General features: G+C 38.0%; 1 protein-coding gene across 5 annotated transcripts in view; it reads right to left on the reverse strand.

Moving 5' to 3' along the window:
• Positions 1 to 21,374, reverse strand: part of wdfy4 (WDFY family member 4) — a 55,550-nt gene extending 34,176 nt beyond the window's left edge. For 2 of the 5 annotated variants that reach the window (XM_048205239.1, XM_048205236.1), the window contains exons 1-24: positions 21,068 to 21,374; positions 19,970 to 20,206; positions 17,796 to 17,907; positions 17,357 to 17,463; positions 16,562 to 16,714; positions 16,097 to 16,286; positions 14,982 to 15,171; positions 13,324 to 13,484; positions 11,970 to 12,431; positions 11,780 to 11,881; positions 11,391 to 11,581; positions 8,758 to 9,365; positions 8,411 to 8,501; positions 7,758 to 7,972; positions 7,556 to 7,638; positions 7,196 to 7,415; positions 6,796 to 6,872; positions 5,300 to 5,512; positions 5,031 to 5,209; positions 2,886 to 3,117; positions 2,650 to 2,801; positions 2,453 to 2,564; positions 2,144 to 2,334; positions 1,910 to 2,062 (exon numbers count right to left, since the gene is read on the reverse strand). In XM_048205239.1, the coding sequence (XP_048061196.1) occupies positions 1,910 to 2,062; positions 2,144 to 2,334; positions 2,453 to 2,564; positions 2,650 to 2,801; positions 2,886 to 3,117; positions 5,031 to 5,209; positions 5,300 to 5,512; positions 6,796 to 6,872; positions 7,196 to 7,415; positions 7,556 to 7,638; positions 7,758 to 7,972; positions 8,411 to 8,501; positions 8,758 to 9,365; positions 11,391 to 11,581; positions 11,780 to 11,881; positions 11,970 to 12,431; positions 13,324 to 13,484; positions 14,982 to 15,171; positions 16,097 to 16,286; positions 16,562 to 16,714; positions 17,357 to 17,463; positions 17,796 to 17,907; positions 19,970 to 20,206; positions 21,068 to 21,088 (4,452 nt within the window). In that variant the 5' untranslated portion in view covers positions 21,089 to 21,374. Of the gene's footprint in view, positions 1 to 1,909; positions 2,063 to 2,143; positions 2,335 to 2,452; positions 2,565 to 2,649; positions 2,802 to 2,885; positions 3,118 to 5,030; positions 5,210 to 5,299; positions 5,513 to 6,795; positions 6,873 to 7,195; positions 7,416 to 7,555; positions 7,639 to 7,757; positions 7,973 to 8,410; positions 8,502 to 8,757; positions 9,366 to 11,390; positions 11,582 to 11,779; positions 11,882 to 11,969; positions 12,432 to 13,323; positions 13,485 to 14,981; positions 15,172 to 16,096; positions 16,287 to 16,561; positions 16,832 to 17,356; positions 17,464 to 17,795; positions 17,908 to 19,969; positions 20,207 to 21,067 lie in introns of all 5 variants that reach the window. The other 3 variants (XM_048205238.1, XM_048205235.1, XM_048205237.1) reach the window with 3 other exon arrangements.
• Between the last annotated feature and the right edge of the window lie 1,072 nt (positions 21,375 to 22,446).

The raw sequence follows: 22,446 nt of genomic DNA on the forward strand, positions 1-22,446 counted from the left end.
GCAGGAAAATAAGGTCTGTGATTATTGTTGCTTGATGAGAGATTTCCCCTTTTTGCTCTACAACATTAATTATGCAGAGTCATTTCTCAAATCTGACTTTTGCTGTGTGCTTTGAAATTTACACTACCATTCAAAATTTGGGGTGAGCAAGATTTATTTATTTTAAAGAAATTAATATTTTTATTCAGCAAGGATGCATTAAATTGACAAAAAAGACATTTATAACAGATTTATCTTTTAAATAAATACTGTAAAAATGTATAATTGTTTCTACAAAAATATTAAGTAGCACAACTGTTTTCAACATTGATAATAAAAATAAATGTTTACTACAGTCCAGAATTAGAATGATTTCTAAAGGATCATGTGACACTAAAGAATTGAGTAACTACTGCTGAAATTCAGCTTTGCCATTACAGGAATAAATTACATTTTAAAATATGTTAAAATAGAAAACAGTTATGTAAATTGTACTAAACTGTATTTTTGACCAAATAAATGCAGCCTTGGTGAGTGTAAGAGACTTCTTTCAAAAAGATTTTACAGGCCCAAAAAATCTTTTAAATGGTAGTGCACATTGCCAAAAAGTTGCTACACACACATGATTAATCAAGCATGTACACTTGCATCCTTGTTTTGCATGCAGAAAACAGTGTTAGTGCTACTGCTATTTTCACCCTAACCGAAAAACCACATGAATTTCACCTGTGCAAAAACACGTGGTCACATGTGAATCACATACTTTGTACATAGGAAACATGTGGTTTCGGATGTAAAATCCATGTGATCACATGTGGAAAACATGCTATCCCTATGCATTCAATAACTAAAAGAAAAAAAAAAAGAAACTGAACATAACTTTTCAGCTCAGTCGTCCTGCAGCTTAGCTACTTGCTAGCTAGCTCTATAGATGTGCTTTATCTCTTTAGATTTGCTGTGGTTTACACTCTTGTTTAAAGAACGTTTTTGCTACGTCATGACCAGCTTTGTAGAGACCGCAAGTCAGCCTTCTGGGTTAGTTGACTGAACAGCTCTATTAAGGGGTTAGTTCACTCAAAAATGAAAATTCTGTCATTAATTACTCACCCTCATGTAGTTCCACACCTGTAAGACCTTCATTTATCTTCAGAACACAAATTAAGGTATTTTTGATAAAATCCGATGGCTCAGTGAGGCCTCCATTACCAGCAAGATAATTAACACTTTCAGATGCCCAGAAAGCCACTAAAGACATATTTAAAACAGTTCATGTGACTACAGTGGTTCAACCTTTTTGTGTACCAAAAAAATGAAATAAAGACTTTATTCAACAATATCTATGAAGCTTCAAAGCGTTTCGAAATTTCAGTGGTGTATCAGAGGTTGTATCAAACTGCCAAAGTCACGCCCCCCAGTGGTGAACCACTGAAATTTCGAAACACTTATGATGTAACAAATCCTTGTTTACTGAAATCATGTGACTCTAGCAGTTTGATACACGCTCCGAACCGCTGATTCGAAACAAAAGATTCGTAAAGCTTTGAAGCTTCATAGATATTGTTGAATAAAGTCGTTATTTTGTTTTTTTGGTGCACAAAAAGGTTGAACCACTGTAGTCACATGAACTGTTTTAAATATGTCTTTAGTGGCTTTCTGGGCATCTGAAAGTGTTAATTATCTTGCTGGTAATGGAGGCCTCACTGAGCCATTGGATTTTATCAAAAATATCTTAATTTGTGTTCTGAAGATGAACAAAGGTCTTATGGGTGTAGAACGACATGAGGGTGAGTAATTAATGACAGAATTTTCATTTTTGGGTGAACTAACCCTTTAAAATTCATTTAAAGTCATTCAGAATGCTATTGCTTCCACCAAAGCAGATAATATTGTAGCTATGAAGAAACTTATAGCGCACCAATCTAAAACTTACCTCAAAGTCACAGAGGACGTCCTGGAAAGCACTGATGTTTGGGATATGAGTAGAAACAATGCCCAGCTCCATTGTGCCCACTATGGCCAGAATGAGCTGAAAAATCCTGTAGGTGATCAGCTGAGACTTCATCTTCAGCAGGAAGGACAAGAGCTGACAATACAAAACAAATCAAATCTGCAGCTTCGATTTGTTAAACTGTAAGTCTTAACTGACTTTAATTGACAGCACTACCTTAAAGCCATTAGTACGCTTCATCTCCTGCTCCATCACAGGATTTGTCTCTAAAACCGAGAGCAGAACTTTGACAGCAGCATACAAGGATCCATCATCTGAGGCCATCGCCACCAAACTCAGAATGGCAGCAGGGCCACCAATATACTGGAAGCTACTAGATGCACTGAATGACTTGAACGTCCTTACACCTGGAAATAAAAGTGTAAAATCTGCCTTAAATCAAAAGTTCACTTCAAAAACAAATGCTGCAGTCTTGTCTTACAGTATGCACTTTAGAGCAGTAGCTAGTGGGCTTGTGCTTTTTACCAAAACAACCAACCAGGGCTGCCCCAATCGTCCGGGCAGTTCCACTGAGGTGCTGGCTGATATTATGAGCCAGGAAGAGAGGAGTACAGTTATCACGTGACGTAATCCCCATCTGTGATCAAAATAATAGAAGAATCAGTCATGATATAATAATCAAAATAATTCAATCCATGAATTAAAAAGGAATATAAAAGCACCTCTTTGGCTATAAGGCGACAGTCCACCTCATTGTACTGGTCCCTAATATTCACAACTGTAGTGATGGTGGAAACTGCTGGGTTTATGGCAAAGGAAATTCTTTCTGGGGAGACCATCCTAATTTGGGACATTGCACCATCTGTCTCGCCTCCTATTAAACACGCGTACTTGCGTTAATACAGATTCCCATTAAATTCAGAACTATTTTCAGACAGAGAGAAGCAAACTTTCTCACCTTGAACATTGAGAGCAAGGTAGTTGCCAATGTATTTGGTGCCTTGCCCATAAATAGTCTCCACCTGATCAGAACTCAAAACTTCTTCGAACAAGTACGCAGGACCGACACGCCAGACCAGAGCTGCATGCTGTTTCCATAGAGATGGAGTGCCAATAATCCCACACACGTCAATGACTGCAGAGGGATCCATTGAGATGGACTGACCGGGAAAAGGCTGAATGTACTTTATCTGAAAAAAGAGCATTTTTAACAACATGTTAGCTTTGGGACTACTTACATGGTAAACACAAGGTAAACAATAATTATGGCAGAAGCTTTTATCCAAAGTGAGTTAAACTGCATTCAAGCTATACATTTTTCAGGTTATGCATTGCATGAGAATTGAATCCATGACCTCGGCATTGTTAGATCCATTCTCTACTGTTTGAGCTACAGGAATCGGTTGGGGAATAGGTCACCCAAAAAACAATGCAATTCTGTCATCATTTACTCATACTTACAATAACATTCAAAAGGTTTGGATCAGTAAGTTTTTTTTCTTAAGAAATTAATATTTTAATTCAGCAAGGATGCATTAAACTTATCAAAAGTGACAGTAAATAAATGTATAATGTTACTAATGATTTAATCTGCACAACTGTTTTCAACATTGATAATAAGAAATGTTTTTTGAGCACCAAATCAAGGTATTAGAATAATTTCTGAAGGATCATGTGACACAAATACTGGAGTAATGATGCTGAAAATTCAACTTTCCAGTAGGGCTGGGCGATAAAACGATAACGATATATATCGCGATAGACACGTGATCGATATCAATAAAAAATATGTTGGAGAGAAGACAATTCTAGATTCACGGCTGCACATGCAGGAGGACAAAAGTTTGAGCGCGCTATGTGATATCTGAGCGAGAGCGCGCGCGCGTCCAGTTTTGGGCAAGGGAATCCGCCTGTGAGTAGAGAGATTGCTCGCGCATTTGATGCGCTCTCGACTTTTTTAATATAATAACGCCATAGAACCCGCATTAAATGAAATATTAACTTGAGAAGAAAGTTGTGTCTGAATTTCGCAATTTTGTATTGGTTAAAACAAATGGAGAATATCTCGTTTTTCTGTAGGTGCTCGACCATTTCCGTGTGTGGCGCTTGATCGCCGCCGTTCGTTGGAAATATTTAACATCAGGATGGATGATTACATGCTTTAAATCATCGATTTGGGCAGCTTTGAGCAGCACTTGAGGTTCTTATCCAGTATGGTAGATGAAATCCTTGCTGGTGTAGTTGTGTTTACTGACTTTGATGAGGCCTGCTCTTTGCGCTGTCCTCTCAGTTGTCATCAGCGGGAAAACCTCTCTCTATTGATTGCGCTGGTTGGTTATTTTCACAGCTAGAATATGACAGCTGCACAAATTTATTTTTAATGCTCACAGTTTTTATTATATTTCTCAATGTGGTATTGTAATTTCAGGGATGAAAAAAATTACAGACATAAAAAATGCGGGACACTACTTAAGTCTTGCGGGACAAAGCTCCTAATTTCGGGACTGTCCCGCAAACAGTAGGGTGGTCACCCTACTTTAGACTTATGTTTACATTTTAATTATTTGAGTTTTCCATGGTTGTTTACATTTCTGTCTTAATAACTGAGGGGATTATGATCAGAGGAAGGTTAAGTTTAAAATAAAATTGTTTAAATGTAATATATTTTTCTCCTGGTCCTTATTTTAAATGGGTCATAAAAAATATCAATAATTATCGATATCGACCGATATGAAACACTGATATCGTGATACAGTTTTCAGCCATATCGCCCAGCCCTACTTTCCAGTCACAGGAATATATTACAAGTTAAAATAATATTTATAAAATAATATTTCACAAGATTAATATTTTTAGTGTATTTATCACCAAATTAAACATAAGACACTTCTTTAAAAAAAAAAATTTTTTCTTTTTTCTTTTTTAAATCTAACCGACCCAAACTTTTGAACGTTCATACCAAACACACTACAATTTCTAAAAATTCATCATTTGTGTTCAACAGAAGAAAGTCAGTCATATATAGTATGCTTGACACAAAAGGACAGTGAGTAAATTTTTGGGTAAACTATCCTTTTAAGAAAAACAAACTCCCTACACAAACCTTTGCTGTTCCGATTGCTATTGCATTCAGATAAACAGTGAGTAAACAGCTCTTCTTAATTCCTTTGGCCATAACCACACAAAGTTGGTGCCACTGGCCTGGTATCAGCTGTTTGGAACAATTAAACTTCACTGAGGCCGGCAGCGTGCTGGGAGTTGGCACCTCAGGCTCCATCATGTCTGTAGAGTAAAATAAATACTGTAAATAAGACATGTCTAAACTAGTTTAAAAAATGCAATTTAAAAGTAATCTCAAGTGAAAATGTTCACCTAAGAACTGATATGTTTCCTCCTCAGTGGAGATCACCAAACAGCCTTCAGAGATACTGACAGACAGGCAGCTGAACTGCTGCTCAGCACGAGACATGTGGCGAACTACCGTGAGCAGACGCACAGGGTGGGATTCAAATGCCGAGCTGAACTTACAGATCATAAACCAACAGGAGAAAGACAGGCCGGCTGAAGGAGGAAAGCCTCTGCAGTCTGTGGAGATAAACAAAAGTATATATATATATATATATATATATATATATATATATATATATATATATATATATCAGGGCTCCAGACTGCGACCAAATGGTCGCATTTTGCGACCAAAATTCAGTCACACACTCTCAAATTTTACATCCAGTCGCACATGTGCGACCAGTAAATTTGCCTCCCCCACCCTCCGTATTTCTTTTATACATTAAATGTGGAAGGGGCACATCAATGATCAATGAAATGAGCAATGAAATAATCAATGAGACGCGAGCGCACGCAAGCACACACACACACACACACTCGCACACATACTCATGAGACGCGAGCACACACTCGCGTCTCATTGAGTGATGCCTGTCTGTGAGGCGGCCAATGCATGTGAGAAGAATAGGGAAAGGCCACTGTAAGTGGCTAAAATGTGTGGAGGGGGAGGGGCCTAGAGATAATCGAGCGCGCGTAAACATCTGTGGGAAGGAAACGGAGACAAATATCATCACAACCTGATATGTACGTGCGTCTGAGCTATGAGCAAGCGAACTATTGATTCGTTCTTCCGACCTGCGGCTAGTGTACCAGTGCCAGAGTCTACAGTGTCACCGTCGGATGATGATGCAGAGTCAGAGGTTGGTGTGGCGAAAAAAGCCCGCACTCACCATTTTCGAGAAGACTGGCTGAAAGAATTCAGCTGGCTGAGGCACTATAAGCAGACGAGCTTTATGAACTGCGAATACTGCAGCAGCTACCCCAGAACTGCGGGGAACACAAAGTTTGCCGATAGTACAGGCACTTCGCAGTTTAAACACAATACACTGATTAAACACAATCTCAGCCTAAAGCATCGAGTATGCCGTGACATGTTTATAAATCAAAAAGCAACGCCACTGCCGATTGCTTTTATATGCACGGGTTACTTCCTGGTTGTCGTTAAGCCAGCTTTGGTTAGCATGCTGATTTACGGTGTGCGCCCCTAAATTTTCTGGTTGTGCCCCTAAAATTTTCAGTTGGGGGCCACTGTGCTCCTAGTGAAAAAAGTTAGTCTGGAGCCCTGTATATATAAAAAAAACAGGACCTGCATTGTGCTTTTATGTATTTTATAAAAGCATTTGGTAAATGGGATCTTTCTGAAGCAGATAAATCCATTTGGATCCAAACTTTTATTAGTTTATTAGTATATTAGATTTCCATACCAACAGAATTTTAGTTGTCATGTTATTTTAGGGTATTTATTTGAATCTTAAAATTATTTTTATGCAACAATGTAATTCTATAGTATTTCTTACCAGTGCCCAAGCCTCCAGTGGAGATAAAGTCTGCACTGACACCTTTCACTGTGGCAAGAGATGGCAGAAACAAACACCTGTGGAGACAAATAGTTATTTGTAATTTAGCAAAATAAATAATGCTAGATTAATATATCAGTCAGTAGTTTTACTTCTGACATCTTACGTTTAGCAATGACATGGTGAACTTAATGTCTGGTGCAAAGCGTGTGCCTTTCAACTTTTCTTTTTTTATTTATTTATTTAATCACTCATCATTTTATTTTTATATAAAGCCCCTAAAGCAGTGGTTTTCAACCATTTTGATTTGAAGGTTCCTGACTGTCCAACACAATATTCAAAGGAACCGTTTATGAACAGAAACTTGGAGTGTCAATATAAAGTGTATACAAACACTTACCCATAGCCACTGTCTGTCATGTCAAACTCCACAAAAGAAGGGGAAATGGAGATTTTGTGTGGCTGAAAGGACCGTGGCGATGTGATGGAGACAAGGCTTATGATTCTATGAAGAGGAACTGTCATCCCACTGTCTGAAGAGGTTTTCAGTAAACTGAAACTTCTTTTCATTGCCTTTTTTAAGGGTTTCCTGTTATCCTCTTCAGAGTCTTTTGTCTGGTCTGTGCAATAGATAACAGAAAATTGTGAAGATCTATGCAGGCTCTTCAAACAACAGATAAGATCAAATGTTTTTTCTTTCTTTCCATGAAACAGGAAGTAATCCAAAAAGGAAGTCTGTAAGGACTAGGAGGAACTGTACTTGAGCAGTTGGCCTCTTCACAGGACACAGGAAGCAGGTTTTCTCCACTACACATCAGAGGATCCCCAAGACACAGGAACTGCCTAAGATAAAGTACACTAATGTAATGACATACAAAATATGTAAACATTTTTATCATATTGTATATTTAACATTTTTCATGAGGAATGCGTGAGCATGTTAACTGCAAACATATGCCGACCTCAGGCACTTGTGATCCATGGACTGAGAGGCGAGTTTCTCAAGGATCCGAACTATGGGCAGGTGTAGTGAATGGGAATTGTCGATGAGGATATGTTTGCAGTGAGTCAGCAGTGTGGACACCAGACCAAACTCACACATGATCTGCCTGTTTCTCTCTGACTTCACCAGAGTCTGCACATGATAAGCCACAGCCAGCTGCAGCTCTTCAGACAACTATAGGACAGAATGTAGGCCATATATAGTAAGAATACATTAAATTGACCAAAAGTAACAGTATACATTAATAATAATCGTACAAAAGATTTCTGTTTCAAATAAATGCTGTTCTTTTGAACTTTCTATTCATCAAAGAATCCTGAAAAATAAAAAAAAATATCACAATTATTTCTTCAAAAATATTAAGCAACACAACTTTTTTCAGCTGTGATAATAACAAGAAATGTTTCTAGAGCACCAAATAAACATCAGGATTATTTCTGAAGGATCATGTGAGTGAAGACTGGAGTAACATTTAGCTGGACTGACACATAAATTATAATTTGAAGTGGACCCAACCTTGCTATTTGTTTGTTCACTTAATCTAAGCTTTTTAGTCAATACACCAAATACAAATTATGTCCGAGGTATGACTGTGGTTGTGGTTTTACTTACACAAGGGTCACTGGGACAGTAAATACTAGGCAAGAGAGTCATGATGAGCTTAACAGCTCCTGGATGAAGAATGGTGAGGTCGGCGTAAACCCTGAATAAACAATGATATGTGTAACAATCATAGACAGGCAGACAAAGCAAAGAAGAAATTGTCCCAATATTGATTTACTGTCTTTTCTGGACAATAGCAAATCTATAGCATTTTAAACCTGTACAGCCATTTTATGTTGTTGTTTTTTTTTTTTATCTATATGTGACTGTCCATAAAAATAAATAAATAAAAACAGCTATCTAATATTTATAACATAATATCTATACCTAGATAAAAGTTATTTAAGAGTACCTACCTCCCAGAATCTGTTGATACTAAAGACACACTTGCAGCCCGAGTGTGATTCAACAACTCATCCTCATTGGATGGCTCCCCTATCCTCTGACCTGAGACTGTGATCTGACTCTCACCAGCATCATTATTCTCTTGCAAGCCTGCGCATGGATCTGCAGCCAAGCTCACACCGGTAGCAAACTGCTCCAGGAATCCCAGCAGCTTAACACAGTCTCCTAAAGGTGGTGGCAACCGGGGTTCTGGCCTTTCCACCGCTTCCACAAACTGCTGGAAACTTCTGCAGTCTGAGCTGTCTTTGTCTGTTTCCACAGGGACTCCTTTCTGGAAACAACCTAGCTGCAGCAGAGCCTCACCCAGCTTCTCGCAGACTCCGGTTGTGTAAAAATAGTGTCCGTTGACTGGGTGCACGTGCACGGCAAGAGCGATGGTGTGCAGGGTAAGGAGCAGCAGCTCAACGAGGCTCTGGCGGCTCAGTGAGGCCCACATTCCCGTTGGGGCTTCCAGCAGCGATCCTTCCATGTCCACGACAATGGAGAGCAGGCCGTTAAAGCCTCCAGCAGTGCGAAAGGCATTCCAACTGTTTGGGTTCTCCAGAACTTTCATAATAGACTGTGAAAAGGCAAGATGCAAGTGATTATTACAAGTATATTACAAGTCATTGTAATACTGTCTTCAGTGTTTCAATCGTCTATGCTGATTTGAATGCTCAAGTAACATTTCTTATTATTATCAATGGTGAAAACAGTTGTGCTGCTTAATATTTTTGAGGAAAAGATTATACATTTCTTCAGGATTCTTTGATGAATAGAGAGTTCAAAAGAAGAGCATTTATTTAAAACATAAATATTTTGTAGCATTATAAATGTCCTTAATATCATGCTGAATAAACTTATCTTTAATTTATTGACCCCAAACTTTTCAAGTTTCAACAGTAGAGTAGTTTTTACGGAGCCCCTAAAGGGACATGGTGATGGAAAAAAAAAATATGAGAAGGGAGGAAAATTATATGTCAATAGCTGCTTTTCCACTAAATTACCTAGAACAATTTGTTCCAGGAACTTTTTTCCCCCAGACCTGTTGCTGTCTGCATTTCCATCGCGATCTAAAGTACCGTGAAGATTAAGTCAGGTGGCGTAGGACTGCTCGTGACTTTCCGGTTCCAGCGGGATTTTGTCCTCGGCATATAGGCTTAATAAAGCCTGAACCTTGTCGTCGGTCCATCGTTCATATTTTTTAAACTCCATTGTTGATTCAAATAACAAGCAACTCTTACTGCATGTACCACAAGAGACTTTTAAAAATGGTGTTTGAAAAAAGAAAAAAAAAAAAAAAAAAATGTGTGGAGTCAACCAATCAAAATGCTGCGTGAACTCAACCAAAAAGCATGTTCAGAACCCAAGTCCCATCCCCAAAAGTTCCAGAACTTTGAAAAAGTACTACCCTGTGAGCAGGTACTTTCTGAGGGGAAAATTGTTACCCAGAACTTCCTTTAGACTTTGGTTCCTGCGGTCGAAACAACCGAGTACCACCCCAAAGTCCATAGTTCCTGGGGAAAGTTCCTGTGGTGGAAACGCGGCTTATGTTTTTGAGTTCTCTCACAAATATTTTGCGTTCCCCCAAAAGAAAGCAAAAAACATTTTGTTTTCCAATCTTGTATTTTTTCCACCACCATGTCCCTTTAGGGCTCCATATAGTTCAGACATTAATCTTTATCAAATTTCATAATTAATTATCAATAAAATTGGAATAAGTTACAAGGTTTTACTACAACTGCCTAGAATTGTTCAAAATATCTGTTTGAAAATAATGCATCACTACAAAAAGGGAGATGGGAGGGGTCTCATATTTCAAAGAGCCTTGCACAAAATGGATTAGCCCTTATTCAATATACCATGCTAATACATCAAAGAGCTAATGTGTCATAAAATGAAGCCCAAACCTAATTACCACCAATAGAAGTAATCAGAATGGCTTTGACACATTTCACAGAGTGGTCGGGGTGAATCCAATTGTCAGCAGCCTTAACCCACTTACACTTTAATGGTCTGCAGGTTAGTATTCCTGCGCTTGAATCTAAAAAATGGACATGTACAGTAACTGAATAATATAGTTATGCATAATTGGATTTCTCTCACATTCTCTGATCTGATATTGCTCATAATTTTGTGTGTGTCGCACCACAAGGCTGCAAGCTTAATCGAATGAAGCCTGATTTAACAGCTAACTGTATATTAGCAAATCAATCTGAATTTGGCTATAATGGAATCAGGCTCCCAAAAGCTGATATAATAAATTCACCGGCTCATTATACTTTAAACATGTTATAATTTGTTACAATTAAGAACGGAAGCTGAATTTACAGACAGTTACAGGTTACCTGAACTCACAGTTTAGTTTTAGTAGAAGCCCTCTCCATTATAATCCCATCATGCTTTGGAATAATCAGTTCTGACTTGTATTTCAAAATTTGTAAGTGCATAATAAATAATACTAAAAAAACAAACAAAAAAACAAAACAAAAAACAGCCTAAACCAGGAAGACAGAAATAAACATGGAAATGCATAATGGTCTTTACAGTTCATGACTGAGGAAGTGAGAGAGCCAAAAATAAAAAGCAGCAATGGAGTAAATACCTGTAAAAGATCCTGTTTGAGTCTGAGCTCACTCTCAGTGGAGGAGCAGATGGCTCCGATGGCGGTGCTCATGTATTCCTCTGGATTCACCTCGGAAAGCTGCTCCAGGATGCACAGAGCGGGACTGCGGAACTGTTCAACATCCAGAAAGATCTTCACATAAGGAATCATCCCCAAGTCCCTGATGAACACTATTAAAACCAAGAGACTGATCAGACACCATGAATTCGAATGTAGTGTCCTTTGGATAAACTCCTTAAGAGAATGAGAGATTTTTTTTCCTCCATAGAAGATCTTTTTTTATTTTTTTTTTTTATTTATTATAAAATATTGTAATTATTTCCTAGCTGCATAGTGGATTCGTTATAAAGAAAATTACATCAACCAACCAGTGTTCCTGACTGACCGCAAGGCCAGGGCTGCAACCACATTCAAAATACTGGAGGTCAACTTCCTCTCATAGTTGTCAGCCTTCTCTTCATCCTCACTTGCTGTCGATAAATAAGACCTCAGATCAGGATCAGATCAAACTGTCTTCATAATTCATAGTACAGACAGAGTAAACCCCAAAGGACTCACCAGCAACACCAGCTTTTCTGATTATCTTCGCTCTTCTTTTAAGCTCAAACAACAGTTGCTCCATCAGTCCTCCATCACTCAGGACATCAGACAGCAATCCGCTGTGCATGATGAGTCTGTAGAAGCAGTCCAGAGCTGCGACGTTGAAGGCCTCCGAACAGCCCTGCTTCAGCACAGCTTGTACCTTCCTGAGGGTCTCGTGTGGGATGTAGGAGAGTTGGAAAATGACGTTCTCAAACAGTTCGAAGAAAATGTGATGGACAGGTGGCGATTTCTGCCACACACACTCAGCCATCTGAGCCAGAGACTGTAGAGTCCACTCCAGCAGGAAGAAGTTAGCCTTTTCCCAAGACCAGATCATCTGGATGGTGCGCAGGATTTGGCTACAGATCACTGTGTTGCTTGAGCGCAGGAAGGAGGATTGGATTATTTTGAAGGCTGTGAGGTTCTTCACTGGCGTACCTGAAAATATAAAGACAGTCAGGCGCTTAGAAAGTGAGGAGGAAAAGGATCAACTCGTCAAGTATTTAATTAAACACTTTCTAGCAAAAGAAAAAGTTGAATGAAATAGGAAAACCATAAAATACACCCAAATAAAATAAAAATACAAATGAAAAGCTCAGAAAATTTTCTGTACAGAAAACTTATGAATAAAGTAAAATAAATAAAATAAAATAAAATAAAACTGATTTGAGATGCAATTACCTTGATTGGACAAAAAAGAACTTTGCATCATATTTGATTAGAATAGCCTTGTATTCATTGACTTTATGCAGACTACACATTACATGCACAATTTGTAATGCTATTCCTAAAAGTACATTGTGAGAGAGCAACATTACTGATGACATTATGAACAACTAAGAGCTCATGCAAATGAGAAACTCTGCATCAGTATTGAGTTATTTACAGTTATGCTGGCTGAAACTGTGTTATATGGCACGTATTAAATAGATTAAACCACGTTTAGAACTATATCAGCGTTCAAATGCGTCAACATATGAAAAAAGACTGATTGGCTCTTTGGACAAAGGTGCTCTGATGTTTATGGCAAATAAATATAGCTGCAGAGGGTAATAAGATTGAGTTTCACCCATAATTAAAATCACATCAAAGCCAAATGAAATAAAGCTTAAAAAAGGTGCTGTTTTTCTCTCTCTCAGGAGTGAGGTGCTCTGGTGGTGATGAATGGAGAATTGCTATATGGATGAGGAGAATGGATGCAGGGTGGCTTAACCGGGTTAGTGAGGAGAGCTACACTTCATCATCCTAGACATAATTGCCTTTTCTGTGGCGTTACTATGAGGTGGCGCAGCAGAGATGCAGAGTGGCACTCACTGTCATGGCGGCTTACCGTTAGTCAGGGTGGGGTCAAACCTGAAGCCTGGTGGTTGGGGGTTGTTCACACATATGGCCACCTTCAGCTCAGCCTTGCCAAAAAGCGTGAATGATGCGATGAGGCCTAGAAGGTCTTGAACAGCTAGAAAGTGCTCATCTGTAACTTCTTCCTCACAGCTGCAAAGGGCAAAAATTTGTCATTCTCTAGTCCAGTATGACGTTTATACTTGTATGTACATGTTTGCAACAGCTCAAAGAAAAAACATATTTAAATTCGAGTAAAACACAGTATGAATAGGATTTTGTATCATTTACTCTTTACAACTCTCTATAGTTTGGTCAAAGCTACACTACCATTCAAAAGTTTTGTCAGTATGATTTTTTTTTTTAAATAAATGAATACTTTTATTCAGCAAGGAAGCATTATACTGATTTTATTCATCAAAGAATCGTAAAACAATATTAAGCAGCACAACTGTTTTCAACATTGCTAATAAGAAATGTTACGTGAGCAGGAAATCAGCATTGATCAGCATGATTTTAGAATGATATTACAATGATTTATTGGCCGGCTCCAGTGACAGCATCACACGTATGCGTTGTGGTGCTCACGTGTACAACGTCAGCCAATACTGAGCGGCATTCGGACGTAAACACAGAAGCCTGCACTGTGTTCACTACGTCAACTGTGTATAACAACAGTTCAACTTATTAAATAAAGTCATTATTTTTGTTTTGTTTTTGCGCACAAAATGTATTCTCGTCACTTCATAACACTGAGGTTGAACCACTGTATTCACATGGACTATTTAATCGATGTCTTTAATACCTTTCTGGACCTCAAATGTGACATTGCTGCCTATGTGTGGTTCAGAAACCCTTGAATTTCATCAAAAATATCTTAATTTGTGTTCCGAAGATGAACAAAGGTCTTTGGTTTGGTACGACACGAGCACTTAATGACAGAAATTTCATTTTTGGGTGAACTAACCCTTTAAAATATATTAAAATAGAAAACAATTAATTTAAATTGAAATATTTAACAATATTACAGTTTTACTGTATTTTTGATCAAATAAATGCTGTCTTGGTGAGCATAACAGACTTCTTAACAAAACATTAAATAATCTTACAGACCCCAACAACAGGCAACTAGGTAACAGTGGTCTCATTTACTAAGCGTACTTACTTACAGTATTTGCACAGGAAAGTAACATAAACATTTCTGTCGGATTAAATGTAGATGCTTGCACACAGGTTTTATGTACAAATACATGCATAAGCAAGCTTGGTGAATGAGACCCATTGTTCATTAAGGGCGGTCTTGTCCTGCAGTGACCCTTGCTGTGAGGAAGCGCAGACACACAGTGAGTTAGAGAGAGCTGGCATGATCAGTAATGTGATTGAGCTCAATTTACTGCTGATCTCATTACGAGCTCTTTAATTATTGAATTCTGCGGCATTCGAAAAGAAACTTGCAAGAGGAAGGAGCTGAGAATGAGAGGAAGAAAAAGAGCAGCAGAAAGGAATGGAAACTACCTAAGTAAATGCATTTTCTCAAAGTAGTGGTCTACCTAATTTTTTAAAGCTTCATTGTGCCTTTCATATGTGCACTATTTAGCGACAATCTCCATTTATATTGATGATTTTTCCCAACAAAACTCGTGAATTTACCGTAACAAGATGGCCTGAAAGATGCCATAGCCGTCGTTGTTCTCAAACTCCTCAAAAAGAGCAGGGCTGACTGGATAAGAGTCCTTCACAAAGCTGAAAACACTCACAGCAACCTCAGCTAGAACATGACCAGGAACGTCCTCGCTGATCTTATGCATGTTCTGGATGCAGATCTTCATGCAGTTACTAGCTAAAGGAAACAAAACACTATAAATAAGTGTAATAGAATTAAATAAGTACCTGAGGTATATACTAACAATTCAGAAACTAAGTTTCCCTTAAGTCAGTCTGTAAATTTGTTCTAATTGTCACTGGCTCCAAGATAAGATGTCCCCAGTCAAACTTTCTGAACTGGATTATGTCCAATATAATATCCTAGACCCAGGACCGCCAAAAAGGGGGTCAACTGGAAGCTTTTTGTATCATGCCTAAGATTTTCTAACTGTGATCTACCGATAAAAAACGAATGTTACGTAAATATAAGTTTGGGACAACTAAGTAATTCAATTTAGCATCATCTGAAGGGAAAATCAATATCATAGTCATCTGACGATGTGCTTACAGTCCCTTTCCATATTTAGCCAAAATACAGTTATTTTGTTGATAAAAGTAGATATTACCTACAGTATATATTAAAGGTCCTCTAAGCAATATCACGCGTTTTTAGGCCAAAACATTTTTTTGTCACATACAGCAAACATCTCCTCACTATCCGCTAGCTGCCTGTCCCCTGAACACACTGTAAAAAAACGCGGTCTCTGTAGTCACCACAAGCTCCGAAAACGGCAACAAAAACAAACTGGTGCAGCCTGGACCACGAATCATAATAAACATGCTCCAGCAAATAACTGACAAGAATGATTTTAAATGCGCGTTCATGACTGTTTCAGGAAGCACGGAGGGGAGTGGGAGGACGAGGAGGAGGAGGGAGGGTCTAGCTAGCCTCTGTTTTGTTTGAGAACACTTTGAACGTCAACAGGAAGTTACTCCACCCAGGATCGCTTAGAGAACTTGTTCACTTGTTCAATAAACTAAATGTGAATCATTTATTATGAAAAATGCAATCTAATTAGATGCATTCAGTTGGGCAGGAGCTTGTGTGTGCGGTTGTTGACCTTGCAGTGCAGGTACAGTTTTGTGAGCTTGTGCAGCAGACACTGCTCGGAGCACACGGGACGCCTGCCGTCTCCATGAGGGGCTGCACTGATCCCACAGCAGGGTGAGAGAGATCATCACACTTGAAAGCTCCTGGGTTTCCAGCAGAACCTCCACAAAACCCACATGCCTGCACAGCTGCAAGATCACCTGAGCAGAGGTTTAAAGAGACATATTTCTCTTAGTTTGACACAAATGCCTTAGATATGTATGAAAACTTTGTATACATGGTCATTCACTGTAAGATTAAAAGGACTAAATCAGTTTTTGCAACTTTTCAAACAATAATAATACTAAACAAAGATGTAGCTTTCTAAATCTGGATGTGCTAATGGATAAACAGTATCCCATTTTGAAACACAAGATGAGCATCTGTGGAGTAATTGCTTTACAACATAAAATGAAGCATGTCAAAATGTAAAAACCTGAATAAAAGTGTCCTGAAAAGAGCATTTGACTTCCTCTTTGTCATTCTTCTGAGGGTCAGAGCTCTCTTTTCGGGGAGGCAAAGCTACAAACAGGTATAGACACTTGACTAATGCAGCAGGTAGACCTGTCTTGATCATAACACCAACCTCCTGTCGAAGAACACAACAGCTTCTTGTCAAAACATGACTAGACAGGATCGAGTCAGACAGAAGAATGCTTTCAATGATAGATCTAGGCATCTGAACACTCAATTGTGTAATAAAACCCTAACAAAGAAAAAAAGAAAATGATGACGTGCTGAATTGAATACATTTTTGTCTCAGCAATCAAAAGTCATAGTAGCACTTTACTATAAGGTTTCATTTGTTAACATCAGTTAATGTATTAACTAACATGAACTAACAATGAGCAATACATTTGTTACATTATTTAAATCTTTGCTAATGTTAGTTAATAAAAATAGCCGTTCATTGTTCGTTAAATCCAAGCGCATTAATGTTAACAAATACAACTTTTGATTTTAATAATGTACTAGTACATGACGAAATTAATATTTACTAAGAATAATAAATGTTTTACAAGTACTGTTCATTCTTAGATCATGTTAACTAAAGTAGTTAAGAAATGTTAACTAATGAAACCTTATCGTAAAGTGTTACATACATGAAATGTATCAGAATTGCTTTTTAACTATATTTTTGAAATGTGTTGTTATTGATAAAACACTAGCAAAGTAATTACTAAACTGATTGCATAAACAAATATATCATAATTTTTATAGTACAACTTACAGCGTCTCTGTTAGACAAAAGAGATATTGATTTGAGCAGAAGCCATCCTTGGTTGCTTTTGACCTCTGACCTCTGAAACAACTGCTCCAATTCATGTCGGGCTTCCTCTATTTTAACCGAAGCCATAAAAGCAACAGAGAGCACAATTAAAGCCATTTGATCTTACTGTATATTAGCACACAACAGATAAAAATCCATTCCAAATCCATTTTGAATAATGCAATTTAAACTAAACATAATAAAGATAAAACCAAAAATAAATGCATCACATTGAGCCAAAATGGTCAACATTTACTTTGTTGCATGTTTGTGAAATAAAGAAGTGGGCTACTTCCCCTTTAAACACCAACAGAGTCGGTTTTTGGCCTATAGTGATTCACTGCCACTGTTACAACTTTGCTACTTTATATATACTGTGTTGAATGTTATCTTTGGGTACCTGCAGGCTTTTCTGCCACTCTCTGCTGTATATGACAGACAAGAGCTTCTCCAACCTGCAGAGCCAAGCCCTGGAGGTCCAGATCATCAAGGACGCTGCTGCTCTCTGAGACCTTATAAAGAGTTAGTGGAAAGATTATTTCTGCAAATATTTAAAAGAACACAATAAATATACATTTGAGATGTTCATGACATGTTTCTCACAAAGGTAATCATGATAATAGTAAACAGAAAGCATAATCTGCAGTTATCACAAGGCAGAAACAAAAATATCTGACCAGAAGTTTACTTCCAAAAATGAGTGTTTTCATAACAACACAAGTTTCATTTCCCTAAACTGAGTGAATATTTCACCCAACATTCCCAACTTCAATCCCTACTTCTGTGTGACTTTTCAAGCAGATGTAATGCCTCACTCCTTACTCTATGGTTGGTTTAATCCTAGTTATATAGAATGCAGTAGTTGTAAGTCAATGAGTCACACGTGTGTAAACCTCCACACATGCACCCACACTAAGCCTGTGAGTGTGATTACATCTCAGAAGGTCATGAGTGTTTGTCAGTGCAGCCACAAACCAGATAAGTTGTCTCCTAGCGACAGATAATTGCTGGAATTTAAACAGGAAATGCAAGGTTTTAGTTTAATTGGTGTCAGTGTGAGGAAAAGTGCTTCTGTCAAAGGGATATATCACTGACAAGCAGCTAATGTTATAAAAGTTGTATAATATTTAGTTTCTTTGGATTTAATCTCTATATGATTAATATACATTATCAGTCAAATCAACAGACTTTCAATTTGCTTGCTTTTATGATGAACTATATGAATTATGAGTTTGGGGTTAGTTTTTTTAAGTATATACAAAGTTCTGTCATGAAACTCTAAATGGGCAGGCTAATAGGTCCTTAACTCAACTGCTCGTAATCACATCATTGTCTATAAGACACAGATGATTGGTTCCTGCTGTATCAGTAGCCAATGAGCTCACATGTTCAATCTTCAAATACATGTGTAGCATTTGCCTTAGCAGTGCAGCGCGCTTTCAGAAACCCTCCACCTTCCCCAGCTCCACCTGTATCTAGATCTGCTACAGGTAATTTATGTACGCTATATTGTACAGCAGCAGCACGTCTTATTTGCTCACAGCAGCGTGTCGTGGATGTATCGGCAGTAGCAAATGCCGTACTTGCTCTGCAGCAGCAGTAATAAAATCAGCAGCAGCGTAGCAGATGTATTCTGCCAAGACCAAACATATCAACATTGTCATACCCATTACCATTTCAAACACTAAGAGAGTTGTCATGACAGAAATACATTTTGCTTGTAGTGGTCGCTTATTCAAAAAAAAAAAAAAAAAAAAAAGTAACTTTTACTACTCATGATATAGGTCACTTTATTTGATTAATTAAAATTGGGGGTAACACAGCGGTGTTTTACTTTGTCAAAACAATCATGTTGTAACGTTACTCTGTGCGTTTGCTCTGTGGCTGTTACGACACACTTGTTGCACAGTGCAGTAAGCTAAATCGATATTAAAATATCATATTAATAAAAGCTGGATGACTTGTGTTGCTAAATGGCATGCAATTAATTTTAAAATATACTGTATGATGGAGAAAATACTGTATTGCTGTAATTACAAATAAAGCTCTTCTGATTATGCTATGTTAACCACTTGAAACATAGCATTGTGTTGTCTCTGAGACATGGTACAAATATGTTACTCGCGGTAACATCAACTAAAGATATTTAAATTATATTTCTGAAGAATTTTAAAGGGATATTTCACCCAAAAATGAAAATTTTGTCATCATTTATTCCCCTCAAGTTGTTCCAAACCAAAATAAAATTTCTTTGTTCTGCTGTATATGATACTTGGAAGCATATTTGTAACCAAGCAGATCTCGCCCCCAACTGACTACCATAGTATTTTTTCCCCCTACTATGGTAGTCAATGCTGGGGGTGGGGTGGCGAGATCTGCTCGGTTACAAATATTCTAGCAAATATCTTCCTTTGCGTACAGAAGAACAAAGAAATTTATACAGGTTTGGAACGACTTGAGGGGGAGTAAATGATGACACGGTTTTCATTTTTGGGTGAACCATCCCTTTTATAGGCATAGCGGCCAGTTTATAATAATCAGTTCTCCTTCACTCCTCTCACTGTTTTTCTGTACCTGGATGAACAGAAGCAGTAGTTGGCTTAGCTCCTGGTCTTTTTGTTCTGGTGACCGCTGGCCCAGCTGAGTTAGCTGATCTCTCAGAAACATCACTAGATCCTCATCTGCTTTCAGGTCCCCATTTGTCTCATTGTTAATTTGGGTGGTTTTCAGTTCTATGCTCTCTGCACTCTCCCCCGACGCACTAAGTTCCCCGTTCTCCTTACTGATTATGTCCATTTCTCCACCAGGCTCCTATAAAAAAAATTGAAGAAGTATTACAATGAAACACTTACACACTGATACCAGATCTGCTGTGCTCTTAAAATATTTACTGAATCTGCTTTCTCAATTAAGTGACTGTAACAAGGAAGTTATTGCACAAAAAACTACTTCTCTGATTTTTAGCCATCACATTCCTTCAAAAACGAATGATCTGGGATATGTTATTACTTTAATTTTACAGCTCTAGGGAATTTTAGGTTAAACATCTGAGACATTTTTTTCAAAGGTATCACAAAATATTTTATTAAAAAAAAAAATAGTACTGAAGCTGAAGCATCTGACAATGAACATTCATTTAAAGGAAAATCTGCAGTAAGTTGGAGGGTTTTCCTGCAACTTACAATCAGCTGTTCGCACATTAATGTGATCTTGTGATGTCAAGCCATGAGCTTGTTTTGCTACAGGCAGGATAATACACATTCCAGGAGAATTTACATGTTTGCACTGCACATTCCCACCAGTTTATTCACTCAGTGGCTAAATACAGCACTTGAATGTCATCTCGTTATTTTATTCAAAGCCTTGGCTGCAGTAAATAATCTGTACAGTAGCTGGCTTGTCTCTTGCTGAATTGTTTAAACCTGATACAATAAAATCTGATAAATTAGGCTTGGAAAGTACTTGACTAAAGTCAGTCAAGCTTCCTTGTTTAACTTAATCGTCCTGTGGTCCAACAAGTTCCGCCAGGCGACAAAACTAGTTTGAATACACTTAAACGAGACAACAACATGTCAACCACAGCTGTCAACAGTCTGTGAGATATGTGAATTAACCTCTCAAACTAACCCCAGGTGAAACTTCAGTTCAGTCAGACTGTAATCCGACACATACCTGTTGTTTGGTAGGTGGCATCTCAAGTCTTTGATAAGGCTTGTGTACGTAGATTTATGGCAGGACAGAAGGCTTTCCTCTGGGTTCCCATGTCACAACACTCATTGAGTGGCCAGCTGATACATACCTCCTAATCTGGTTGCCTGAACTTTGCACAATGTGAAACTCTGACATCAGCTGCGCCTGGTCATGTGCCTCACTTCCTAGTGAAAAAAAGCAGAAGAACGACTTTTTTGCGCATCTGTGTGTGTTTTCCACATTTAATAGGCTCAAGTAGGATCATGTGAAGAAGACTATAGTAAAAGCAATCGGGCAATTTTCCTTATATTATTCCAATAGGGAGATTTAAAATCGACCAATCAAAAGTGATTTTGAGGGCACGTAAAGAGTATCTATGCCCTCTGGTGTTTAAAGTTATTCCAATTTCTTTTTCTTTTTTTTTTTTTCCAAAGTAAGATGGGCCAGAAGTTGATCAATAGTGACATCGTGTGGTGATTTAAGATAGCACTAAATATTACACTGACTAGGCATTAGGCAACAAGGAAACTCTTTTACCTATTCACTATATAAATTATATTTCTAATATAAGAACAATTAAAATCGTACATTTGATCATTATCTGGTAGATTCATCTCATATAGACAAATGTCACATTTAACAAACTGATGGAGCAGTATGTTTTTCTATGGTTTTGATGTTGCGTTTATATCGTAAAGTCAAATAAATTCTCAAATTGTTAAAGTGTCGTGGGCACGTTAAGCATTTTAAGTTTGAGTTCTTTTAGACACATACCCACATACACACGTACTGTCTTGCACATGTACTGTAAAGTTACTGTCCGACAAAAATATATCTCGAGACCCTTATTTTGAGCGCATTGGATCTTCTCGTTTTACTTGTTTTGTACTTTAAATTGACGGTTGACAGTTGCGGTTGTTGGTGGTGGTCAGTATTGTTGTAAATGTACCTTTTTGACCAACGTTTTCACTTCTACTGTCATTTCTAGCGAGAAATTAGCTACTACTGTTTACTACAAATTGTAGTAATTTAATATTTGCTTAGTTTTCACCAAAGCTCGCTCTATTTTGCAGTAGATCATTACGCCGCCTCAGAAGTCTGTCCGAAATCAAGGTTCTTTCATGCGCAAACAAACATTGCCTGACAGAACAGCGAGGCAACAAATCAGCTGACAGCTACCTAAGTTTTCGGACGATACTCCCTGGTTTTCGGACGAACTTTTCAGTGCATTGGAAGGATTTTGCGATTGAGAAAGCCCTAAAATGACAGACCCCCTAATCAAAGAGCTTGGAACCCAAGAGGCGACACTTTGACACTTTTTGGATAACAGCCACTAGATGGCGCTCCGGTAGCGCGGCCGC

This window comes from Megalobrama amblycephala, linkage group LG10, assembly GCF_018812025.1.
Source record: "Megalobrama amblycephala isolate DHTTF-2021 linkage group LG10, ASM1881202v1, whole genome shotgun sequence".
Classification (NCBI taxonomy): Eukaryota; Metazoa; Chordata; class Actinopteri; order Cypriniformes; family Xenocyprididae; genus Megalobrama; species Megalobrama amblycephala.